This window comes from Pyxicephalus adspersus, chromosome 4, assembly GCF_032062135.1.
Source record: "Pyxicephalus adspersus chromosome 4, UCB_Pads_2.0, whole genome shotgun sequence".
In the NCBI taxonomy this organism is placed as follows: domain Eukaryota; kingdom Metazoa; phylum Chordata; class Amphibia; order Anura; family Pyxicephalidae; genus Pyxicephalus; species Pyxicephalus adspersus.
In genome coordinates this window covers 92,698,074-92,718,997 of record NC_092861.1, presented here as the reverse complement: position 1 = coordinate 92,718,997, position 20,924 = coordinate 92,698,074, and the positions used below count along the sequence as shown (strand labels likewise).

Sequence of the window (20,924 nt, the reverse complement as noted above, 5' to 3'; positions counted from 1 at the left end):
TCCAATACTGTCTTTTATTTCAATGGCAATACAACAAACGGGTATTTTCTTCATAATCATTTATTTATCATACAAAACATTGGCTGGCCCTGTAGATTGGATAGTTCAAAATGTAAATGTTGTGAGGTTAGGGGGATCAACTCTGTAGGACACTGTAGAAGGGTTGCAAATTCCATTTATTGTGGATTAGGCTTAACTCAAAACAGCTTCACTTCAACATGAACATAACACAAAAAACATTGTAATCCAGATGAACAACAAAAATGCTTACTTCAGCAAATAAGCCCTAAATGGTTAGTGAGTAAAGGGGCTATGCCAGGCAAACGCCTGGTGCTCACAAGTGGGAATGGTTTGTAGTGTCTGTAGTCTGTTTTCCAGAAACAGCGAGCTGCCCCATGCTGCTGCCAACCAGGCTCACTCTCAGTCTGGGACACCCATCGGGGGCATTTGTAATGGACCCAAGCTTTGGGAGACCTCCTGGGCCCTCCCAGCACACAGGCTCACCACCTGGCTTCAGCCTACCACTTCCCCCTATCTCAATGACTGCTGCAGTTTTATAATCAGCCAGGTTCTCCAGAGCCACCCTCGCCTGGGAAAGGGAGAAAAGCCTGACCCACCCATTCCTTCCAGGACACTTCGGGCCTGGATCCCAAATAAAAAGCTGCAATTCTGCAGCAACACAACCTTTTCCAGGTGAAATTGAAGAAATGCATTGAAATCGCCTCCCAATCTAAATTTACATTTCTCACAATGGCACAATGTATGCGAAGTGTAATTTATGGAAATTTGGTGGTAGGCAGGATGAAATATATATATATATATGAAGAATAAATCATCATCATTAGCAGGTTTTAACATTATGTAAATCAAAAGGTGTAAAACAAAACATTCCACTGTGCCATTATTTTTAAACAAATAAATCACAATGTCAAAGCCATTTGTAAAAAAAAAAAAAATAGTGACATAAGTGATATATTAGTGTATATACAGGTTTGTACTTTTTCTTTTTTCTCTTTCTCTCATTACATATTTAAGATAATCTCATCTTCAGTTAAACAGTACCATGAGATAAAAATGATGTTTTAAAGCTAAAACATAAAATAAGCATGATTTAGTAACTGTAAAATATAAATGATGAAACATGCAGATGTAAGTAAATACATTTATCATCACTTCATGATGATGACTTCAACAAATTATTGAAATTAAAATCTGTTTTTTTTTCAGATTAGTTGTCATTGAATAAAGTTATTTTAGGGAGAATGCAGGTGGAACTTCCATACTTATCTAAACCTCAGATATCTAAGGTTTAGTGTTCATGGTCTTCATGCCATGATCAGAAGATCTCTCCAAGGTGCTCAGAAAAAAATGTTGTGGATACCTGTGAGTCTGGAAAGGGATTTTAAAAGATTGCCAAATAATTTGAAATCAATCTTTAATATTAATGTAATAGATTTCAAACAATTTCAAGTATTGAAGTAAAAATGCAACTGCAATCAGAAAGCAATTGCCACATTTTATGATGTAATAAAGCTCTCCAAGACTGGACAAGATAGACTATAATTGGAGAACATGGGTGATCCAGCAAACATGTAATCTGGTCCAAGATTGAAAATATTTGCCAATTATTAGCCATTATCCATTACAGGTTTGGTGGATCACCTAGGTTCTCCATTGATAGTCTTCTCCTGTCTTGGAGAACTTTAATAAATTAGGCCCACTATTTCCACAGAAAACTGTGTCTATTGCTATTTTGAATAATTATAAACTATCAAAATATTATTTGATTAAGGTCTTTTTAATTTTTTTTTTTAATACAGCATTTCACAATTTTATCCATAGTCACCTTTTGAATAAAGATCATATGTTTGTCTATTTTAAAAATGTTTAAAAGTTAGATAATTGATTTTGGGTTGTCTATACTTTTTCTTATAACAAAGAATATATATTAAATGTATCAATGGTTGTGGCACTGTGATCTTTTAATAAATCTAACACTGATCATTCATGCCTGTTGGCACCAACTAAAGTTGCAGAATTCCTATTATTTTAAATAAAAATTGTCAAGCCAACTGTTTTTGACGGTATGGGTGAGAAGCATCAAATGTATATTATTAGGTTAGACCAGGGGCCTCCTTGTTGTGGCTCCCTTCGCCTTGCATATGGTTTATTTTTCTTTTAAATTAATTCATGTCAATTGATATATAAATGTAACACTTGCTAATTTTTTATATGTTTTACAGGGCTTTTAGACGTTTTACAGGCCGGGTAAGGGCTTGTTCCGACCTGAGGGTCTTTAAAGTATTTTTGAGCAATTGTACCACTCAAAAGCACTTGTAAAAACAGTTACCATTGGACCGAATAGGTCAGTTCATTATCCTTCATTTTACAGACAGCAGGGGACGACAGCATTTTGATGTGGTTTTCTGGAAGCTCAATGCAGCTTCCTGGGGCAGTTTGCCACCTCTGCTGCCTTCATAGACTTGAACATGAAGTGTTTAAAAACACCTATAAATGCATATACTGGCAGTTGCAAGTGCCTGCAAAAAACTGGTGTTTTTGCCTGAAAAGGATCCTGGATACCCAGCAGTACATAGTAGGTTTCCAGGAGCGGTAACACCCACATTTTTTTAACTTCAGGTCTGAACAACCCTCGACAGTATTTTTTCTCACAATGCCTTTATCTACCATCTACTTCTGGAACTATATGCGAAGTTTCTTAAGTTCCGGGGTAAATTATATTAGATCGGGGTTGGCAACCCGCGGTCCTGGAGCCTCATGCGGCTCTTAAGCCTCCTTGTTGTGGCTCCCTTCTGCCGCTGACAGGAGATCCCTGATGGGGAATCTCCTTCCTCCCATAGAAATGCAGAGGAGTGGTATTCTACCTGTGAAATAAATCAGAGGACGTGTACAAATGGGCGTGACATTATCGTTAGGAAAGTCCCACAGCTCTGTTTGTGTATGAATGCAGCATGTCATGGACTGCAGCCTTACATCTCTCCCAGTACAAACCTCCATATCTCCTAAACAGTATGTCAAACCGACCTAAAATTTTTTAGGGTATACAGGGGACCCTCATAGCTAGCAGTACCCCAAATTCCATCTCCCCACCTTTAAAAACTTTTACAAAATGGGGGTCATAATTATAAAAAATAGTTAAAAATGAACATCAGTGTTGCTGTTTTAAAAGTAAGTGAGTTTAGAACTTCAAAATAAACATACAAATTATGGACCCCCGGGGCAACTTACATAGCAAGGAGGTGCGAACCCCAAAATTATATCTACCTGTCACAAAGCTAGAAATGTCATACTACACTACCCTGTCTCCTTCCCTACTTTAAATCCCAATTCCTCTGGAACGGGAAAATGTACAAAACTAAAAATGTAGGTGCAAGTGGAGGACACCTGTGACTAACACCCCCTAAAATTTCATTGTTAGGCCATCGTCATAGTCAGAACTCTGCCCATCAAAAAATCTTCCCTGTTACACATTGGTGGGGGATTCTAGCACCTGAACTCTAATTTCTCCGTAACAGGGGGGTACAGGTAAAGAAAATTAGAGGTGCAAGTAGGGGACACCTGTGGTTATTACCTCCTAAAATTTCATCATTAGGCCATTGTCCGAACATAAAAAACTCTGCCCATCAAAAAAAATCTACCCTGTTACACATTGCAGGAGGCATCCCCAATTTCTCTGGAACAGGGGAATACAGGTGAACAAAATTAGAGGTGCAAGTGGGGGACATGTGTGGCTAACACCCCCTAAAAATTCACTGCTAAGGCATCGTCAGAACTCTGCCCATCAAAACAATCCACCCACCATTTATCCCACATTAACACTCCCTAAAACAGAAATAAGGAACTAACACACTACCAAGTTTTTACTTCAGAGACCAAAAGCATCCAAACCCCTATGCAACTGTTACATCAATTATAATTGAACTGGCTTGAATCTAACACTATATCATATGCTAGGGTCTCTAAATCCCCTGAGGAAGCCAATTGGGCAAAGCTCGTCGGGATGAGGCCCCCGTTCTTTGTCTCAAGATCTATACGCTAGTCTGTAAAACCTACTGTCAACCTATATAGTGTGAACAGAGTCACATATCAATTTGTAACACAATTTTATCATTGTTTTAAAGCTTTTTGTATTCGAAGAATAATAAAATTATACTGTTTTTATACATATTTCTTGTAAACCTATAGTGCCTTTTTAGAAGCCTAACTCTTTTCCCTCTTCTTCTAAATGTAGTCCAATTTTGGACGCCAAAGGCTTTGGCACCTAACCCAACTGATTGGGATATTATACTCCTAATAAGTAACTGATGTTTGGCTAGCTATAGACTATTACTAGTTCATAAAAAAAATATACCTTCTAACCTAACAGGATTATGCGTTAGAAACTGGAGGCATCTAGGGGCATAGTTCAGTGTTTAATTTATTTCAAAGTAGGCCTACACATGCACACTGCACTTCTGTTTGCTGTATTCTGTTGTTGTAACAGGTAAAATTAAAAAAAGATTAAAACATTTAAATGTTTATAAACTGTTTTATGTTTTGCGGATCCAGAATATTCTTTTTTAGTGGAAAAGGGGGCAAAATGGCTCTTTTGATAGTAAAGGTTGCCGGCCCCTGTTCTAGATTATGTACAGTATACCTGCTGTCACACACATCAGTCCCCTGTCAGTTTGTGAGTTGTCACAAATTTACAGTGTTCCATGGGAAGAGGTGACTGCAGAGATGCTTTCTTCAGACAAACCTCAGGCATAAAACAAGAGTGCCAGAGTTTCTTACATTTACATTTACATCGAAATGTAATGTATTGTTTAAAATTAAATTCCTGCTGTATATTGTGTAAAATATGTATTTATGCAGACTTAGCAAATGTATCAGTGGCTCTATTTTTAATGCCTAAAAACTTTGTTTATTATTCCAGCATACAACAGTGCTGCCTTTCATCTTAATTGAGATGAGAACAGCTCATCACCAGTATCCAAGCAGAAGTTGTGGTCTTGCAACAGTCAGCTGCTTCTCTGTTTGCTATATTTTATGGTAAGAGTTACATTTTATAAATGCATTACATTATAACCAGTAACTTTACTTTTTCCAAATGTCACATTCACGTTCAATCATAGACCTGTATTTTCATAAAAAAAATACATTTTGCATACTCTCCTACAAAACAGTAGAATCAAGGACACTTTTAGGTTATTTTTTATTGCAACTTTTACATGCAGAGAATAAAATCTGGATATTTCATGTGTATGGCACGTCTTTGCAGATTGTGGAAACATTTATTAGTGTCTGTATGTTAAAGCTGTAAAAAGTAGGGAAAAAAGTCAAGTGCCCTGGGTTTGTATAGATAAGAATTGTGATTATAGTAATAAGTGGAGCACAGAGACCTGGCAGCAAGAGAATTCATATAAATATATGGTCTCCTGTGACATCTTCTGTTTGCTTCAGTTTTGAAAGCTAGTGACTGGCCTCAGATTACTGTAAGTGCCCCACATTTATGTTACAATATTTTGTGGATTTTTATTGGCAGAATATCTCCTAAATGTAGCCATATTCCTATATTATTCAGCTTCCATTGTAGCCCAAGCAAACACTTACAAAATGAATATGCTCATAAACTCTTGTTTTAAGTGCTTAAGAGTATTTTCAGAACCTAGAACATCAAACATGCTTTTAAAATACCTATAAAACTCCACAAAATGTTTTTAAAAAAGCTTATAAATGTCTACACTATTTGAAAGTGTTAATTTCCATGCACCGTATGCATAAATAAACGCTAATACATGATTGATGTTTTCAGGCAATCTCTTGTGAATGAGCTATAATAACTCTCAAGTAAACATTCGATCATTCTTTATAAATACCTCTCTACTTTTTACTTCCTGATTGTCATACAAGTAAAAAACAAGCTTTTCATAATATATTGATCATTTAAAAGTCATACCAATAATGATTGTAGACTACAGATAAGAAAATTAAATGTTTTTCCTCTTTCTTTTGATTCCTCGTTCATTTTTATTACAAAAAAGATTACAAAAATGATCACATCCTTTTACTGTTGTGGTCTGCAAAAATAGTATTTTAGAAACCATATAACTTTTCCAAACCTCTGTACAAAAAGTCTGCCAATGCTGAAAGCATAGTCCTAAAATCCATTAGAGGATATCAACATCCCAGTACTGGAAACTTTAAATGACATTAAAATCCACAACTATGTCTCCATTAAGAAAATATTTTGTCCTCCACTGCTAGAGTCATTTTGCCAGTTACTACAATGTGACCATTATGTAGAAATTGCCAGAAAGACAAATTCACAGGGCACTTAAAAACAGACATGAACATACACATATTAGATAAATTATTTTGAAAATTAATCACACTGTCTTTTGCTATGATGTAGTGAATAAAATCTGAAAATGCTGATGTACTTGTATAATGGCAAGCAGTTTACAGGCAATAGTAGGTACAGATTTGCAGAATATTTGTATACATGTAATTTTATTAAAACAAAAAATTTAAATTAAAAAAAAGCATCTGGGTTAGAAACTTGGGAAGGTGGCACAGAAATGTTCTTGCGATTAGAGGAAAGAGTAACCATGGAAGCACAAAAAGTAGCTACTGTGCATAGCTAACTTTAGATGGCTCTGCAGGAGGTAATCACACTTACCTATCACAATCCAGATGGCAATCTATTTGATTGTCTACATATGAGTTTTTGGCAAAATTGTATGAATCATAAAATGTAACAAGTGGCTTTTGAAAACCCCTTAAATAGAATAGATTAGCCCAAAGGTGCATTGGTTATGACTTTGGCCAAAAGTTTTTTCTTTAGTTTTGGAGTGGGGATAGATTTAATCCCGATTAAAACCTGAAAGTCATGGAGATCCCTTATTCACAATAAAAAAACAAATAAAATATAAAGCCCAAAGAAATCCAAAATCAATTAGAAATCTACACAAAATAAAGGGATTACCCATCTTCAACATTTGTCACTGGAACAGGTCTACGTTCACCTCTAATTTACCCTTCCCTCTAGGTAAAACTAGACATAATGTATGCTATATTACTTCCCCTGTATGGAAATTAGCTTTTTGTCTATGTCACACTATGACGCCAGATTACACTGTATCCTGTGCCCCCCTACTGCACATAATTATACCAGATAGTTTCTGTAAACCCCCATACAACCCTTAAAACCCTCAATTTACTAGTGTGACATTCTTCCCAATGGCTCACAGTATAGACATTCTTCCTACTGACCACCACACTAATGTACTGTGAAGTATGTATATCAATGTACTAGTGTGTGTCCCTCTTTTCTTACCATATTAACCTTTCTACTACTGAACGCTGCTTAAGTGGGTCTTCATGAGGAAGACAGAGAGATATATTAGGCTCAGTTCTCTAGCCTTTAATGATCATTATAGAGCTAAAAATCACATGGCTGAAAATAACAGTCATCGGAGCTAGTAAATTTAACTATTAGGGGAGACATTTTCAATTATTCTCCTCTCACAGGAATTCTGTACTGTGACATTGGCAGACAGCAATACTATAATCTAATGTGTGTCTCAACTAATAATCAAAAATGCTTCAGCAAATACAATGCAGGGGATTTTTCAAAGAAATGAGCAGGGGTTTTCAACTATCTCAATCAATAGCTCAACACAATGGTTATTGTAAATTGCACATGACAGCAAATATTGAACTGTTATGGATTTTTTAAGGTCCTAATGTTAAATAATTACTTTAAATGTAAATCCAAAACGTAGGGTGGCTAAATAGGTTTATTTGGTTATAGAGTTTTTTCTTTTTTGTTTTACCTAATAATTTTCACCTAATAATCCTGCAAATAGCGGCTTTTCTCGAGTGGCTTTGCTTACTGTACTACAGTGTTTTTCAAGCAAGGTACCTCTAGAGATTGCTAAGGGTTCTTTGAGCAATGAGCAATTTGGTTTCAGTTAAACTGAACTGAGAGAAACAATGATCTATATGGCTATTTCTAAAGGTGACATTATTCTCACTAATCATGACTAGGCATGTGCGAACAACTGGAAGTTTCGGGTTCGCCGGGTTCGGCTGAACTTCGGCTCAAAGTTTGGGTACCCAAAATCGCAAAGTTCGGTACTTTACAGTTCGGGTTCACTCAACACTAATAACGACATTAATGTACCTCTGTGCTGTGGATATAGTAATTATAGCATGGTTCCCCCTTTGTAAAAAAAGGTTTAGAAAGGAAAAACCCCATAGTTGTCACTTCTTCTAGACTTTATACAGGTCTTCCTCTTTTTGTCCTCATTACATCAGGGTTCAGGGGATTAGCAAGATAACATTGTGGTTGCAGTTTAACTCACTGGACACTGCATTTCTTGCAGAATCAGCATGCATTTTCTGTACTTGCTTAAAAGGCTTTAACCTAAAATATAAAAACTAATACAGCCACCACATCAAAGGAATATTACACTGCGGTACATACTAAATTTTATTGGTTTTAAATATCATTAAAAACCCTGCACGGCCATTTGTTTTTTGTTTTTTATAAAGCAGTGAATCTGACATTCACTGAAACACTTCCTTGTGGAGAATCTTGCAGATCCACTTCTTTCAATGGCAGTAATTGATTCTCCAAAAGGGTATATTTCAGTGAATTTCAGATTCACTGCTTCATAAATAATTGACCCCTTGTGAATCCCATATATTAACCCTTGTCACATAAACCAAGGACATATTTATACATGAGATGAGGGGATATAACAAATCTCTCAGATTGTAAGCTCTTCTGGGCTGGGTAGTCTCCTCCTCCTGTGTCACTGTTTGTATCTGTCTGTCATTTGCAACCCCTATTTAATGTACAGTACTGAGTAATATGTTGTCACTATATAAATCCTGTTTATTAGTAATTATATTAATGATGATAATAGCTTCCAGACACATCCTCATATTTTTTTTTCACAATCACAAAATTAGGAGCCAAATGTGTCACCTTTGTAATATTTATGGCTTTTGGACTTCATTTTTGAGTAATGTTAAAAAAAATATAAGGCATTGATGTTTTTTTTACATTTAAACAGTGAAAATGACTGATGGAGAAAGGTTAAAGTCATCCATCAGGTTCTAGTCTTCTAAAGATTACTGTTACAGAGATTTACCCTGACTTCTTGTTCTGGCAGACAAACTAGTTCTAGAAAGCATTTTTACCTCTTTCTATCTTGCTTTTAAAAAAGTTATTTCGCTTTCTGTCCTGGTGAGAGACAACATTTTTATTAGACAGGAAGTGAAAGAATCTCTGCAACAGAGCCAGTATATGCAATAAAACCTAACACGAGCTCTAATCTAATACAAAACCTAAAAAATGGGATTTGGGTATAGATATACTCCTACAGGACTATGTAACATAAAAGGTCTTTTATGTCCTTCTTGATAGCTTCTTCAGTAGTCAGTGGCAGGAACATACCCCAGTATTTATAGCCACATGGGTAACTTGGTCATCCTGATCCGACTGCCGTGGAATGTTTCAAAGTAGATGGTGATTATCTGAGAACATGATAGAATGTTTACAAGTTTGTAAATCAACCTTTAATCCAGACACCATGGTACCATAAAGTCTGAAACAGGCTTAATATTTGAAATTATATGTGTGAAGGTGTTAATTGTTGTCAAAGTGCCTTGCAGCAGAGTTCGTTAACATGCCAGTACATGTGGGTAACAGCTGATGTCCAATATGTTCACCTCACTTTTCAAAGTACTGACAACAATTCACACTGTCAGCCTAACCTAAACAATTACCACCTGACCCAGGTGTCTCTTCATACCTTTGTGACACCTATTAGCTATGGAGAAACTGCTTGAATGGGCAGAAAAATGTCTTCAATATAACAGAACAAGTCTAAAACTATCTATACCACAACCTGGATAATTGAAACATTTTAACCAATAACCAATAATAGGTTTTATTACTGCTGCTTAAGCAAATTGGGTTGGGATTTAGTGTTTCAGGAAGAAGGTATATTGTAGGAACAGATTTACTTTATTTAATTTTACCAGCAAAGCTTTTTCCCTTAATTTGGGGTTTGCATTGTAAACTAATTACCGTTGGAGGCAAAGCTGCTCTTTATTTTAGCAAGTCACGGCATTCGTATCCGGTAAAGTAGTGTGCATTGAAATGCCACATATTTATTCCTCCAATTACCATAATTGCCAAAAAATGTAGGCAAACCCCTTTATTAAAAAGGCTGGACTTTAGTGAGAAGCAGATGTCATATGAAGTTAGTAAAAAGAAAGTGGGTTGTCAGTCCTGTATTTTCATGCTTTACCTGCTGGAGGAATTATGTGTTCCTGAACAGTTGTGCAATTCTACTGGCAAATATCAAGAGGCGCTCTGAACCTCTAGACCAATGGTTGCCAACTGGTGGTCCACAAGAAAATTTTGGTGGTCCGCGGCTCTGGCCAGTGCACCCACTTGTGGGGTCAGAAGAAAGACCCGCTGGCACTGGCCAGAGCCGCCAACCATCTCCCCCATACAAATCCCAGGCTCAGGGAAATAAGCGGGCTGTGTCCCTGGACACAACCCGCCCACTCTCCCATCCTGGGCTCAGATCGGTGATGGGAAGAGGGCTGTATTATGCCATCATGACGTCACTATGGGGGAAGTTTCACCCCCTTTGGGTTACACCCAGGTCTCCGCGCATGTGCGGTCAGGAGCCGGTAATTTTAGTGGTCCACGGGACCGAAAAGGTTAGCGACCACTGCTTTAGATCTGTGATTTTGCTTCCAAAATGCCTAAAGAATCACCTCTCTTAGTGAGGGTGCCAGAACATCCAGCCCAGTGTTTCTGAACTAGAGTACATTTATAGGTTGCTGGGGGTTCCTTGAGCAATGAGCAGTTTGTGCCTCTCAGGTCAGTTTAAAATACACCAATGACATTCTTAAGGGTGACATTCTTTCCAATGGTCTACAGTGTAAGAGGCATTCTTCCTTCTGACCACCACACTAATGTATTGTAAGCTGTGCATTTAGTTATTATGGTAGGGGTTCCCCAAAGACCTGAAAGGTATGTCAAGGGGTTCCCCCATGTTAAAAAGGTTGGGAAACACTGAGCTGACATGTTTCCTGTGTGCTTTCTGTGTTCTGGCCCCTAATTTCAGTTTTACTGAGAATAAGAAGTGTTCACCTGCTTTGAGGTAAATAATGTACAATAATCAGGTATACTTCTACATACTGTTGGCTGAGGAAGATTAGGAAAAAGTCTCTTTAAAGTTGGGCCCCACATTACTCAATACAATATAAACAAAAAACAGATTAGGAGTATTGAAAAACATTTTACTTGGTTGCATTTGCAGGGCCCGTGTTTGCCCAGGTCCTACATTATTTATAAAAAATACAATTTATAAAAAACTGATTAACACCCATGATTGTACTGTATTTTGTTTTTTGTTTGTTTTTTTTGAGTTTTAAACAGAATATTTTAATGCAGAACTAAACCCTACATTACTCACATGTTCCCATTCCCTCGCAGGACACCAGCATCTTCTTTTTTTAACTCTCTTCTTTTAGACAATCTTCGGTCATCTAGATTGGCCGAACTGGTATGATGTAGTTCCTGCCTAGGATTTCATTCATTTCCAGCGCCCAGGGGAAGTCAGGATTGCCTTTTATTCCAGCAACCAAAGCTGAAGCTACTCATGTGCAGCTCAGTCTAATGCCAGATACCTGTAATGGCCAGGTAGGAGCGATAATTGCAGAAGGGACATAGTTCTGCTTTAAATAATAACAAATAAAATAACATAGACAAAAATTTTTGGACCCTTAACCTAACATCATTTTCCAAACCTTAGAAGAAATCACTGCAGACTGTAGCTGTCAAAGCTTCTATACTTGTCAGCAGGTAGTTTGACCCACTCTTAACCCACTCTCTGAGCAAACTGCTCTAGCTGTGTCAGGTTTCAAGAATGAATTCTCCATATTGCATGTTTTAGTTCTTTTCATAGATGGTATTTTTGGGCTCAAGAAGGTCACTATAAATGAGTCTAATGTTTTGCTCATTTTTTAGCTGTTATAGCTGTGTGTGTTTTGAGTCATTATCCTGTTGGAGGCTGCATGACCTGGGACTGAAACACTGCTTTTTGACACTGACCAGTATGTTTTGTTTCAGTATGTCCTAAAAGTCTTAGCTGGACTTTGAGATGTGGGAATGCTTTTTCCATCTGCTGTAATAGCTGTAAAAATAATGTTCCCTCTGCTAACTTCTATTAGCTCTTTTATTGATTGGAAACAAAGTCATAAAACATAGGCACAGGCACAGTAATACCATTTGTGGAGATCATACGGGAGGAAAAGGACCCTTTGAGACAGAGGGGTTTATTTTTACTACATGTGGGTAAGATGTCACATAGACTGGGAGTCTCTTTTACAGTAATATAGACTATCTAGCTATCAATTTATACAATGATTAGTCTTGCACAAAGGCCCCTTGGCAACTATGGAAGGGCCAACATTAAGGCAGGAGGATGAGAAAAGATGAAAGACATAATCTTGAAAGAAGAATGTGTACCATGGGATTGTGTAGACACTGGGAATAAATATTGTGAATAGTATGGACACAAGTCAGCGGGGAGAGTGCGGATACTGCAGTGCTAGAGTCTCTCAATAAAATTACCAAGCAATATTTTTACATGCAACATGATCTTTGCATCTTAATATACTCTAAATCCACTCCCACTCCTGGTGAAATCATTTACAAACAAAAATAGCAATCTTTCTATTACATACAGGTATGGGATAAGCATTTTTTTGGTGGTATTGTATTATGTGTGAGTATAAAAAAATAAAATATGTGCACTTTAAATGCATCAATTAGTGACATGGACTTCATTATAAAATGTACATTGTGTAATGTATTACCATTTTTTTTGGCGGTTTATGTTCTTGAAAGCTTTATAGGCACCATGGTAACAGAATCCTGACAGACCAAAAATTGTAATAGAGACTCCAAGCAGACATACCGCCAACTCTTTCCTCAAACCTCATTTAACCTCCTGTTTCTCTCCTTTAGTCTTGATTTAAATACTGAGATCATTGAATGCAGTGAGTAATATATATTAATGAGGTGTCAGTATGATAGATAAAACTTTAAATATGCTCAGTGGCTGCCAGCATTGTTCTTTATTCTCTTGCATGCTTTCAAACTGCATTATTCAAGATTTTAAAAAAAACCTTCTAAATTTACAAACTAGTTTCTGGATTCCAGATTGGCTGAAATCTATCTATCTATTTTCACAATCTCAATTGTTTGACTGTTTGTATTTCCCTTATAGATGAAATGCCAATACCATAAATAGTTACAAAAATCGTGATTATGGTTTAGCTTAATGAATATAAAAAATCTCAAAATAGCAAATGTTAATTTTCAAACTAATATTTCAGCCAATAGGCTAAATAATCTACCAGCTGCTATTATATATATTTAAAAGCTGAACTCTGGGCACAAATATTTTTATAGTAATAGTTACCTTATGTTGGCATTTATACTTGGCATTTTTATTGGGATTTTTTGAGCTTTCCTTCTATTTTTTGTCAACCGCAATCTGTTACCAATAGTTTCACTGTTTTCCAGTTTCAAGCAACAAATCAATACTGCAGGGGAACTCGGTCTATATTTAGTGCTAGTTGAAAATCATTTCCATTGATAACCTGGTTATCCAAACTTGAAAACAGTTAAAATTATGAGTAGCAGATTGTTGTGGTTGGAAGCTAATATAAGCCAGAATGGAAATCTGTAATATTTGATTCCTTGTTTGATTTGCTGGTTCAATTTGTTAATAGTATTTCAATGCTGCTAACAGTAACTCTAAGGTTAGTGACATCACTAACCTGTTGCAGCATTAAAGTAGCCACTGAAGTCATCTCCTTTTCTCCATGTGAACCTTAATAATTACCCAGTTAGCCAAGGTAAAGGGAAGATTATTTATTATGAGCCCCTTTTGCACATGCCTGATATCGGGAGTGCTCCTCTCTTCTTTTTGTCAAAAATAAAGTATTAAAAATAAAAAACAAATGTTTTTGCTAAATTTAAAAGGGTTATCTACCCTACCCTTTATATCAGGTAAAAAATCTGGTGATAGGTCCCCTTTAGGTGACTTAGCCTCCGCTGTCTCCTTGTACTTCTTACAGATTACATGATATTATCTTTGTGGATGTCCATGGTTCTCTTTACCTGTCAATTTTAGGCAGCTATTTAAAAAGGCCATTAAAATGTCTCAAATATTATTTGCTTTAACTTAATGTGTTCCACCACTGATATTTCCTGCAAAAGTGCAGGGCTTCCAAAAGAGGTGCGCAGTTAAGGATATCTGCTCTGCTGGGAAAACAGAATGTGTGTAAATACTGTTCAGAAGCAAATTTTGAAATACAATGTAATACTATTGTTAGATTTTATTTGCTCGGTTCTATTTATCTGTATATAACATCAGCTACAACAACCCTACTTTAATGGCCAGTAAAATGCAAAATAGTGTTATTTACATATGGTTCATTTCTTCTATTTCCTATGCCTAAAACATATTATTAATGTTAATGTTTTTGCATGCAAATTTTGTCCAAATGTTCACATATATAAATGTCTTTTGCATCAGTCCCTATATAGGATATGAAGGAACTGCATGCCCTTTAGGAATGCCCAGTCTGATATTTTATTACCTGCTTTTAGCAGCTATACATTTATCACATTTGTTTTCAACTATTTACCCAATAAATAAATATTACTTATCTGTCATACACTGTGCAGTGTGTGTGATTGATATATTACTAAATTTTATATAAAGTAATGGCTTAACATTTCCACTTTCCCAACATTTGTTAGTTTTAATAGATTCTTGCTATGTACTTTTCACAAAAACATATCCAATATGTTTGTGTAATATAGATATGCAGGATTTTCAACAAGTAACAATTTTGTTTTTTTGTCTTCTTTTTTTTTTCAGGGTGTGCTGGGTTCATCATGTGACAGGCATATGGGTGTACCCGCTTCTGGAACACATTAGTTCCATAGCCAAAATATTCTTCTTCTTTATAGTCACTGTTATCATTAACATTTATTATATTCTTGGAGAAAAGTTAAACAGCTATATTTGGGACTTAGAGAAATGTAAGTATTAAAGGAATGTCAGCATTTGTTTGTGCTATCATTAACAGAAAAGAAAGAAAGGCGAAATGACTGTATGTCTTAGGTAAAAGTAGTCTACCTCAAAGCAGATAAAATCAATAATCAGCCTATTATATTATGTCCTTGAAGGTGCCAAAATGGAGCTGTCCCAGCTCAGACTTCCCCAAAACCAGTTAGGCTTACATGGCTGTGCTTTGTTGACCCTTCCTGTTTTCTTAGCACATTTCTGTTGCTATTCTTCCTAATAGTGCAGTAGACATAAATGACCACAGTACATTTAATTTTATTTTAATATTATTTCTTGTATTTTTTCCTAAATTGAGCTTAAGGAAAATTTGTTCAGCTGAAAATGGAAGTTGCCCAGCTTTGATACTTCATTCCTTGCTTCAAATTTTTAAACCATTACCTTGAGCAAACACATACTTCTAACTTTTCTGTAACTTCCCTGATCTGCATATTTGCTTTGGGTCAATGGACCTGAAACTATTAAAGCTATTGGATTACTATAACAACCAGTAAAATATTATTTTCATTAGGAGGTCAGCAAATATCAGCCAACATGTTTTGGTTTTAGTTGTGGCAGGTTTTTTTTTTAAATAATGAGCTTTTTTTTAACAAAGCCAGGGAATGTCTTTTTTAATTCATTGCTTGCAAATGAGAGTACTTGGAGGCCAAGCCCTTTTCTAGGCTGTTGTGCTGCAGAAAACTAATTGTTTATGCATTATACTTAAATGTTTATGCTGACATCTTCCACAGTGCTTCCAGAGTCACTTAAGCTGCGTACACACGTGCAATTTTTGTCGTTGGAAAGGATCTTTCACAATCCTTTCCAACGACAAGGGGCTGCAAGATGCATGAACGGTGCTGTACATACAGCACCGTTCATGCTCTATGGAGAGGGGAGGGGGAGAGCGACGGAGCGGCACCCTGCTGCGCGCTCTCCCCTTCCCTTTCATTACGATCGGCTGTCGTCCATCGTCCGTGGATCCGGCAGGTCGGTCGTCCGGACGATGGACGACACCGACTGTACACACGGCAGATTTTCGCCCGATAATTGGCCGATGCCGATTATCGGGCGATAAAAATCTGCCGTGTGTACGTAGCTTAACTGTCTCCTGCAGGAACTCACAATCAAATGCAACTCTTATGATGAGAAACTCCTTCAGTTTCAGGCAACCACTGCTGAAATCAATTCATTGGAGTCAGTTTTTTTTAATGCCTCCCCTTACAGTGGTGGATAAAATATGTTCTTTATAAACTCTATACACCCCTAAAAACAGTCATGAAGCTGGCTCTACCAAGTGGTGTTGGTTCCAGAACTATGCAAACATCATCAAAATGGTAGGTCAATCAGCCACAGTTCAAGGAACCCCTGGCAAGATCTGGAGGATATGCAGCCATCGTGTGCATGTGAACTAGCCCTAGACATCCAAATCAGACATTTGAATATTAGGCAGAATTTCTCATAGTAATAATATTATACTTAAAAAATCAAACTTTTAAACTTTTGGGCAAACAATTACTTATTATTATAACAATGGTTAACTGATTTCACCACCAGTTTTAGCACAAACATTGAAGAAATTGCCACCTTTAGGCACTATCACTCATTGTTGCACTTCTGCTTCCCATTTTACAGTGTTTGACACATTTACACAGACTTTTGCCGATATGCAGCAATTCATTTAACATAGATTAAGGTATATTCAGGTGAGACACAAGTCTTTACTTTGCTATTATTAGTCTCAAATGCTCAAATAAATTCTAAGACCATGGGTTTTGAGTCTTTGTGGAAAAACCCGTCTTAAGAATGTAGTCATTCCCAGAAGAAATACCTAAATGATTTTACCAGAAATTACAGTTGTCAAGCCCTTTCCTTATTTAAGAAATGTTGACACTGCCAGACAGACAAGTAGAAGGCCAGACAAACCAGACTTAAAGCATTTAAATGTATCTTACAGTCAGATCACTGGGTACAGACATTCCGGCTATAAATATTTCATACAACTGTTTTGGGTTTTTTTTGTGTATATTGACCATTGCATGCATGCTTGTAAAGTTCCTACAATTCATTAGTTAAACTTACTGCATCTTCACGTTTGTTTAATTCTGTGCTATTTGGATTAGGAAGCATCAGCATGTGTTGCGTTTTGTGTAGTACAATACTCAGTCAAGTTTTTTAAATTTATTCCTCAATTAGGCAATTCAGCAGCAAGCATGTTTCCCCATGGTTCTCCATTTTCACAGATCTTACAGTGAAGAATCCCTTCCCTATTAAGTGTCTTTTATTCCAGACATGAAGAGAGTCTACTTGTCCTGTGCAATAACCTTAAGTATAAAACTTGTATTAAAGCAGAATGGCAGTAAAACAGTTAAAAACAAAAATGGAATATAGAGCTGTGTTTATTGTAAACAAATTTGTACTTCTGTGTAAATCTCCTAAATGAATAGCCAGTTTGGTCAGTTTTTCCCATCTCTAGTTTGTTTTTCCCCCCTTTTAAGTCCATTCCTCATTGCAAATCAAACCCAACAAATAAACAAGCATTTTTCTTTTGAATCTAATGTTGAGTAACCGAATCAAAGACATTAACAATATTGTCAAGTTAGGGATATGATGTCTTTGATTTTATGAATGTGCTACTTAACCACATGAAAACATGTTATGAAGCCAAATTACACATAAATTGTGTTTCTTAATATATTTTGTGTCAACACAAAATTGAGTGAACTGTCAGAAAACCATAAGATAAAAATTAGACCAACACCCAAGCATTCTGGGAAATTGTAATTATGTATTGTTATATTTTACTTACTAAACTTTAATACATTTGTTTTTCTAGCCATTGAAGAAGGAGAGAAACAAAAAACTAACTGAATCTAGATGCAGGAAAAACATCTTCTGATCTACCTACAAATACAAGACAGAAGAATTTGGACCCATCCCATAATTATATACCATTAAAAGGATGCAGGAACCTAACTATGTGGACTAACAAAAAAAAATTAGAAACAGCTTCCTGATAGACCTGAAAGACAGTGAAAATGGAGGACACTGAACAATAAAATTGGCTACTTAACATATTATAATAGACAAATTAGGTTTAAGAAAATGAGTCACCATGTGGGGAGATTGGATATGCAGCAGTTCAAGAATAATGCCAAGTCTGTTAACGTCTGGATTACTGTTACAATGCAATACCTAAACTGATCTGTAGCTACCACTGTAATAATTTTATTTTTGGTGCTTTGTTAAACATATTTATTGCCTGTAAATTCCAAGGATTTGTATTGGAAAGTTCTCATATTGCCAGCACATGTAGGGTAGCAGAGTGTATATACTACCGTGTGTACGAGCCCCTGTGAGTTAGATGGGAGCAGCCACCAACACTCTTCAATCACTCCACAACAATGTATGATGTACATCCATTTTTAGGACAAGTATTGGGCATTACTACGTGGATGGGGTGCCAGGGTTGCCAATCTGCTGCAAGATATCTTGCAGTTGTCTTAACAGAAACCAAAGGCAGTAAAAAGATACTGGGGGGTGGGGTAACTTGATTCCAGTTTCATTATCTATAAACAATTAATGTATTCAAGTCTCATGGCACAAAGAATTGCTGAAAATGTTCATTTCTTTGTTTTCATTTTTTTTAAAACACGTAGGGCCCTCAACAGCACCAAAACTGCTGATTTGATAACAGGGATTATATGAATTTATTGCAAAAATATGTTTAAGCCTTAAAGGGCAGACATCTCAATGTTCTATAGATACTTGTATTCCCAAGAAAAGCTTCTTCTGTGTGCCTAGGAAACCTATGAACCTGGTCACAAAAAATATTCACCCCCACTCATTAATATTGACTTGCATTTATAAAGCGCTTAAAAAAAACATAGGCATGTTGCTAAATGTCCCTCAGAGGAGCTCACAATCTAATGTCCCTACCATAGTCATATGTCATTACCACAGTCTGAAGACAATTTTTAATGGGAATCTAAATAACTTACCTGCATGTTTTTGGAGGTAACCCACACAAACACTGAGAGAACATACAAACTTTATGCAGATAGTGTCATGGCTGAGATTCAAACCTTGGACCTAGTGCTGCAAAGGCAAGAGTTCTAGCCACTGAGCCAACTGTCCTTTATTATTTATATAGCGCCGACATATTATGCAGCCCTTTACAAAGTCCATAGTCATGTCCCTAGCTGTTCCTCACAATCTAAAGTCCCTACCATAGTCCTATGTTTTTAATACATCTAAAGTCATTTTTTTTGGAGAAGCCAATTAAACTGCATGTTTTTGGAATGTGAGAGGAAACCAATGTACCCGAAGGAAACCCAGGCAAACATGGGGGAAGAGCAAACTCAAAGCATATAGTCTGATCTGCCATTGACCTTCTACTGACTTCTACCTCCTAGATTGTAAACTCTTCGGGGCAGGGTCCTCTCCTCCCCCTGTGTTACTGTCTGTATCTGTACAGCGCTGCATAATATGTTGGTGCTGTATAAATTCTGTTTCATAATAATATTAATAATAATAGTGCGCTGACCAAGATTTGAAGCTGGGACCTGTAGTTGGTAAAGGGAATTTCTGCAGCTTCTGTCTACTCTAGTACACTGTAATGTTGCCCCACACATAACTTATTCGTGTTATTCTAAGGGTTTATTTGGCAGACTGGCAGTGCCTGGCATTGAGTATTACTTATTTATGTGCAGGATTTTAGCTTCTGGAATGCAATAGGAATCGATAGTTGAAGCTGGGATGCATTGTTTTATGCTAAGCTATGTTTTCTGTAGTCACATCAAACAGTACTACTGTCTGGTACCTACTTTTAATATATAGCTGTACACGCCTCATTTGTGAAATATTGTCCTTGGTTTTTAATTCTAATAACAAAAATTTCACAGGTAAAAGTCAAAATATACAAATGCAAGCTAAATAAAAGTATACCTAAAGCCATCATGCATCGAGCTAAATGGCTTAACTCTTGGTACCAAAAAAAAAATTAAAAATGTACTTACAGTGAGGAAAATACCCACTCAGATAGTTGTCTCCAGAACATGTACAATCTTTCTAATGGGGACATAGACAGCAATGAAAAACCTAAAAGAGAATTTAAAGCAAATCCAAAAGATTTTCTTTATTTACACTTTAACTAAAAAATGTGTTAAGGCCCAACATCAACCTTTATTTGTGGGGGGGGAGGTGGAGAAACTTTCCCTCAAATCCTTTCAGAGAGGCACAGGCTCTCAAACAAAATATTTCATTAAAACAGGAAAGAACCTCTATCTATCTATTATTACTGTCTGTGTCTTTCTTTCCTAGTGTCTTTCTATCCTAGTCTGATGATCGTAATGCAAGTAAAGGGGAGAGAGCGCAGTGGGTTGCCGCTCAATCGTTCTCCCCCCTCTCCATAGAGCAGAACGGCGCTGTATGTACAGCGCTCGTTCAGTCTTTTGTAGTTGGAAAGAAATATTGAATGTGTGTACGTAGCCTTAGTTGCAGAAGGACAACAATAACTGCAACCCACCACTGGTCACATGAAAGCCCACTTGGAGTTTGCAAAAAAAGCACCTTAAGGACTCTCAGACTCTCAGTGAGAAACAAAATTCTCTGCTCCAAGATTGAACTGTTTGGCCTCAATTCTGATCATTATGATTGGAAAAAAGCAGACACCACGGATCATCTGCCCGATACCATCCCAACAGTGAAGCATGGTTGTGGCAGCACCATGCTGTGGGGGTTTTT

General features: G+C 36.7%; 1 protein-coding gene across 3 annotated transcripts in view; it reads left to right on the top strand.

The window, feature by feature from the left end:
• The window catches only part of AIG1 (androgen induced 1), a 128,550-nt gene extending 108,336 nt beyond the window's left edge, over window positions 1-20,214 (top strand). For all 3 annotated transcript variants that reach the window (XM_072409020.1, XM_072409019.1, XM_072409021.1), the window contains 3 exons: window positions 4,937-5,052; window positions 14,994-15,157; window positions 18,016-20,214. In XM_072409020.1, coding sequence (XP_072265121.1) covers window positions 4,937-5,052; window positions 14,994-15,157; window positions 18,016-18,050 — 315 coding nt within the window. In that variant the 3' untranslated portion in view covers window positions 18,051-20,214. The remainder of the gene's footprint in view (window positions 1-4,936; window positions 5,053-14,993; window positions 15,158-18,015) is intronic.
• The last annotated feature ends 710 nt before the right edge of the window (window positions 20,215-20,924 follow it).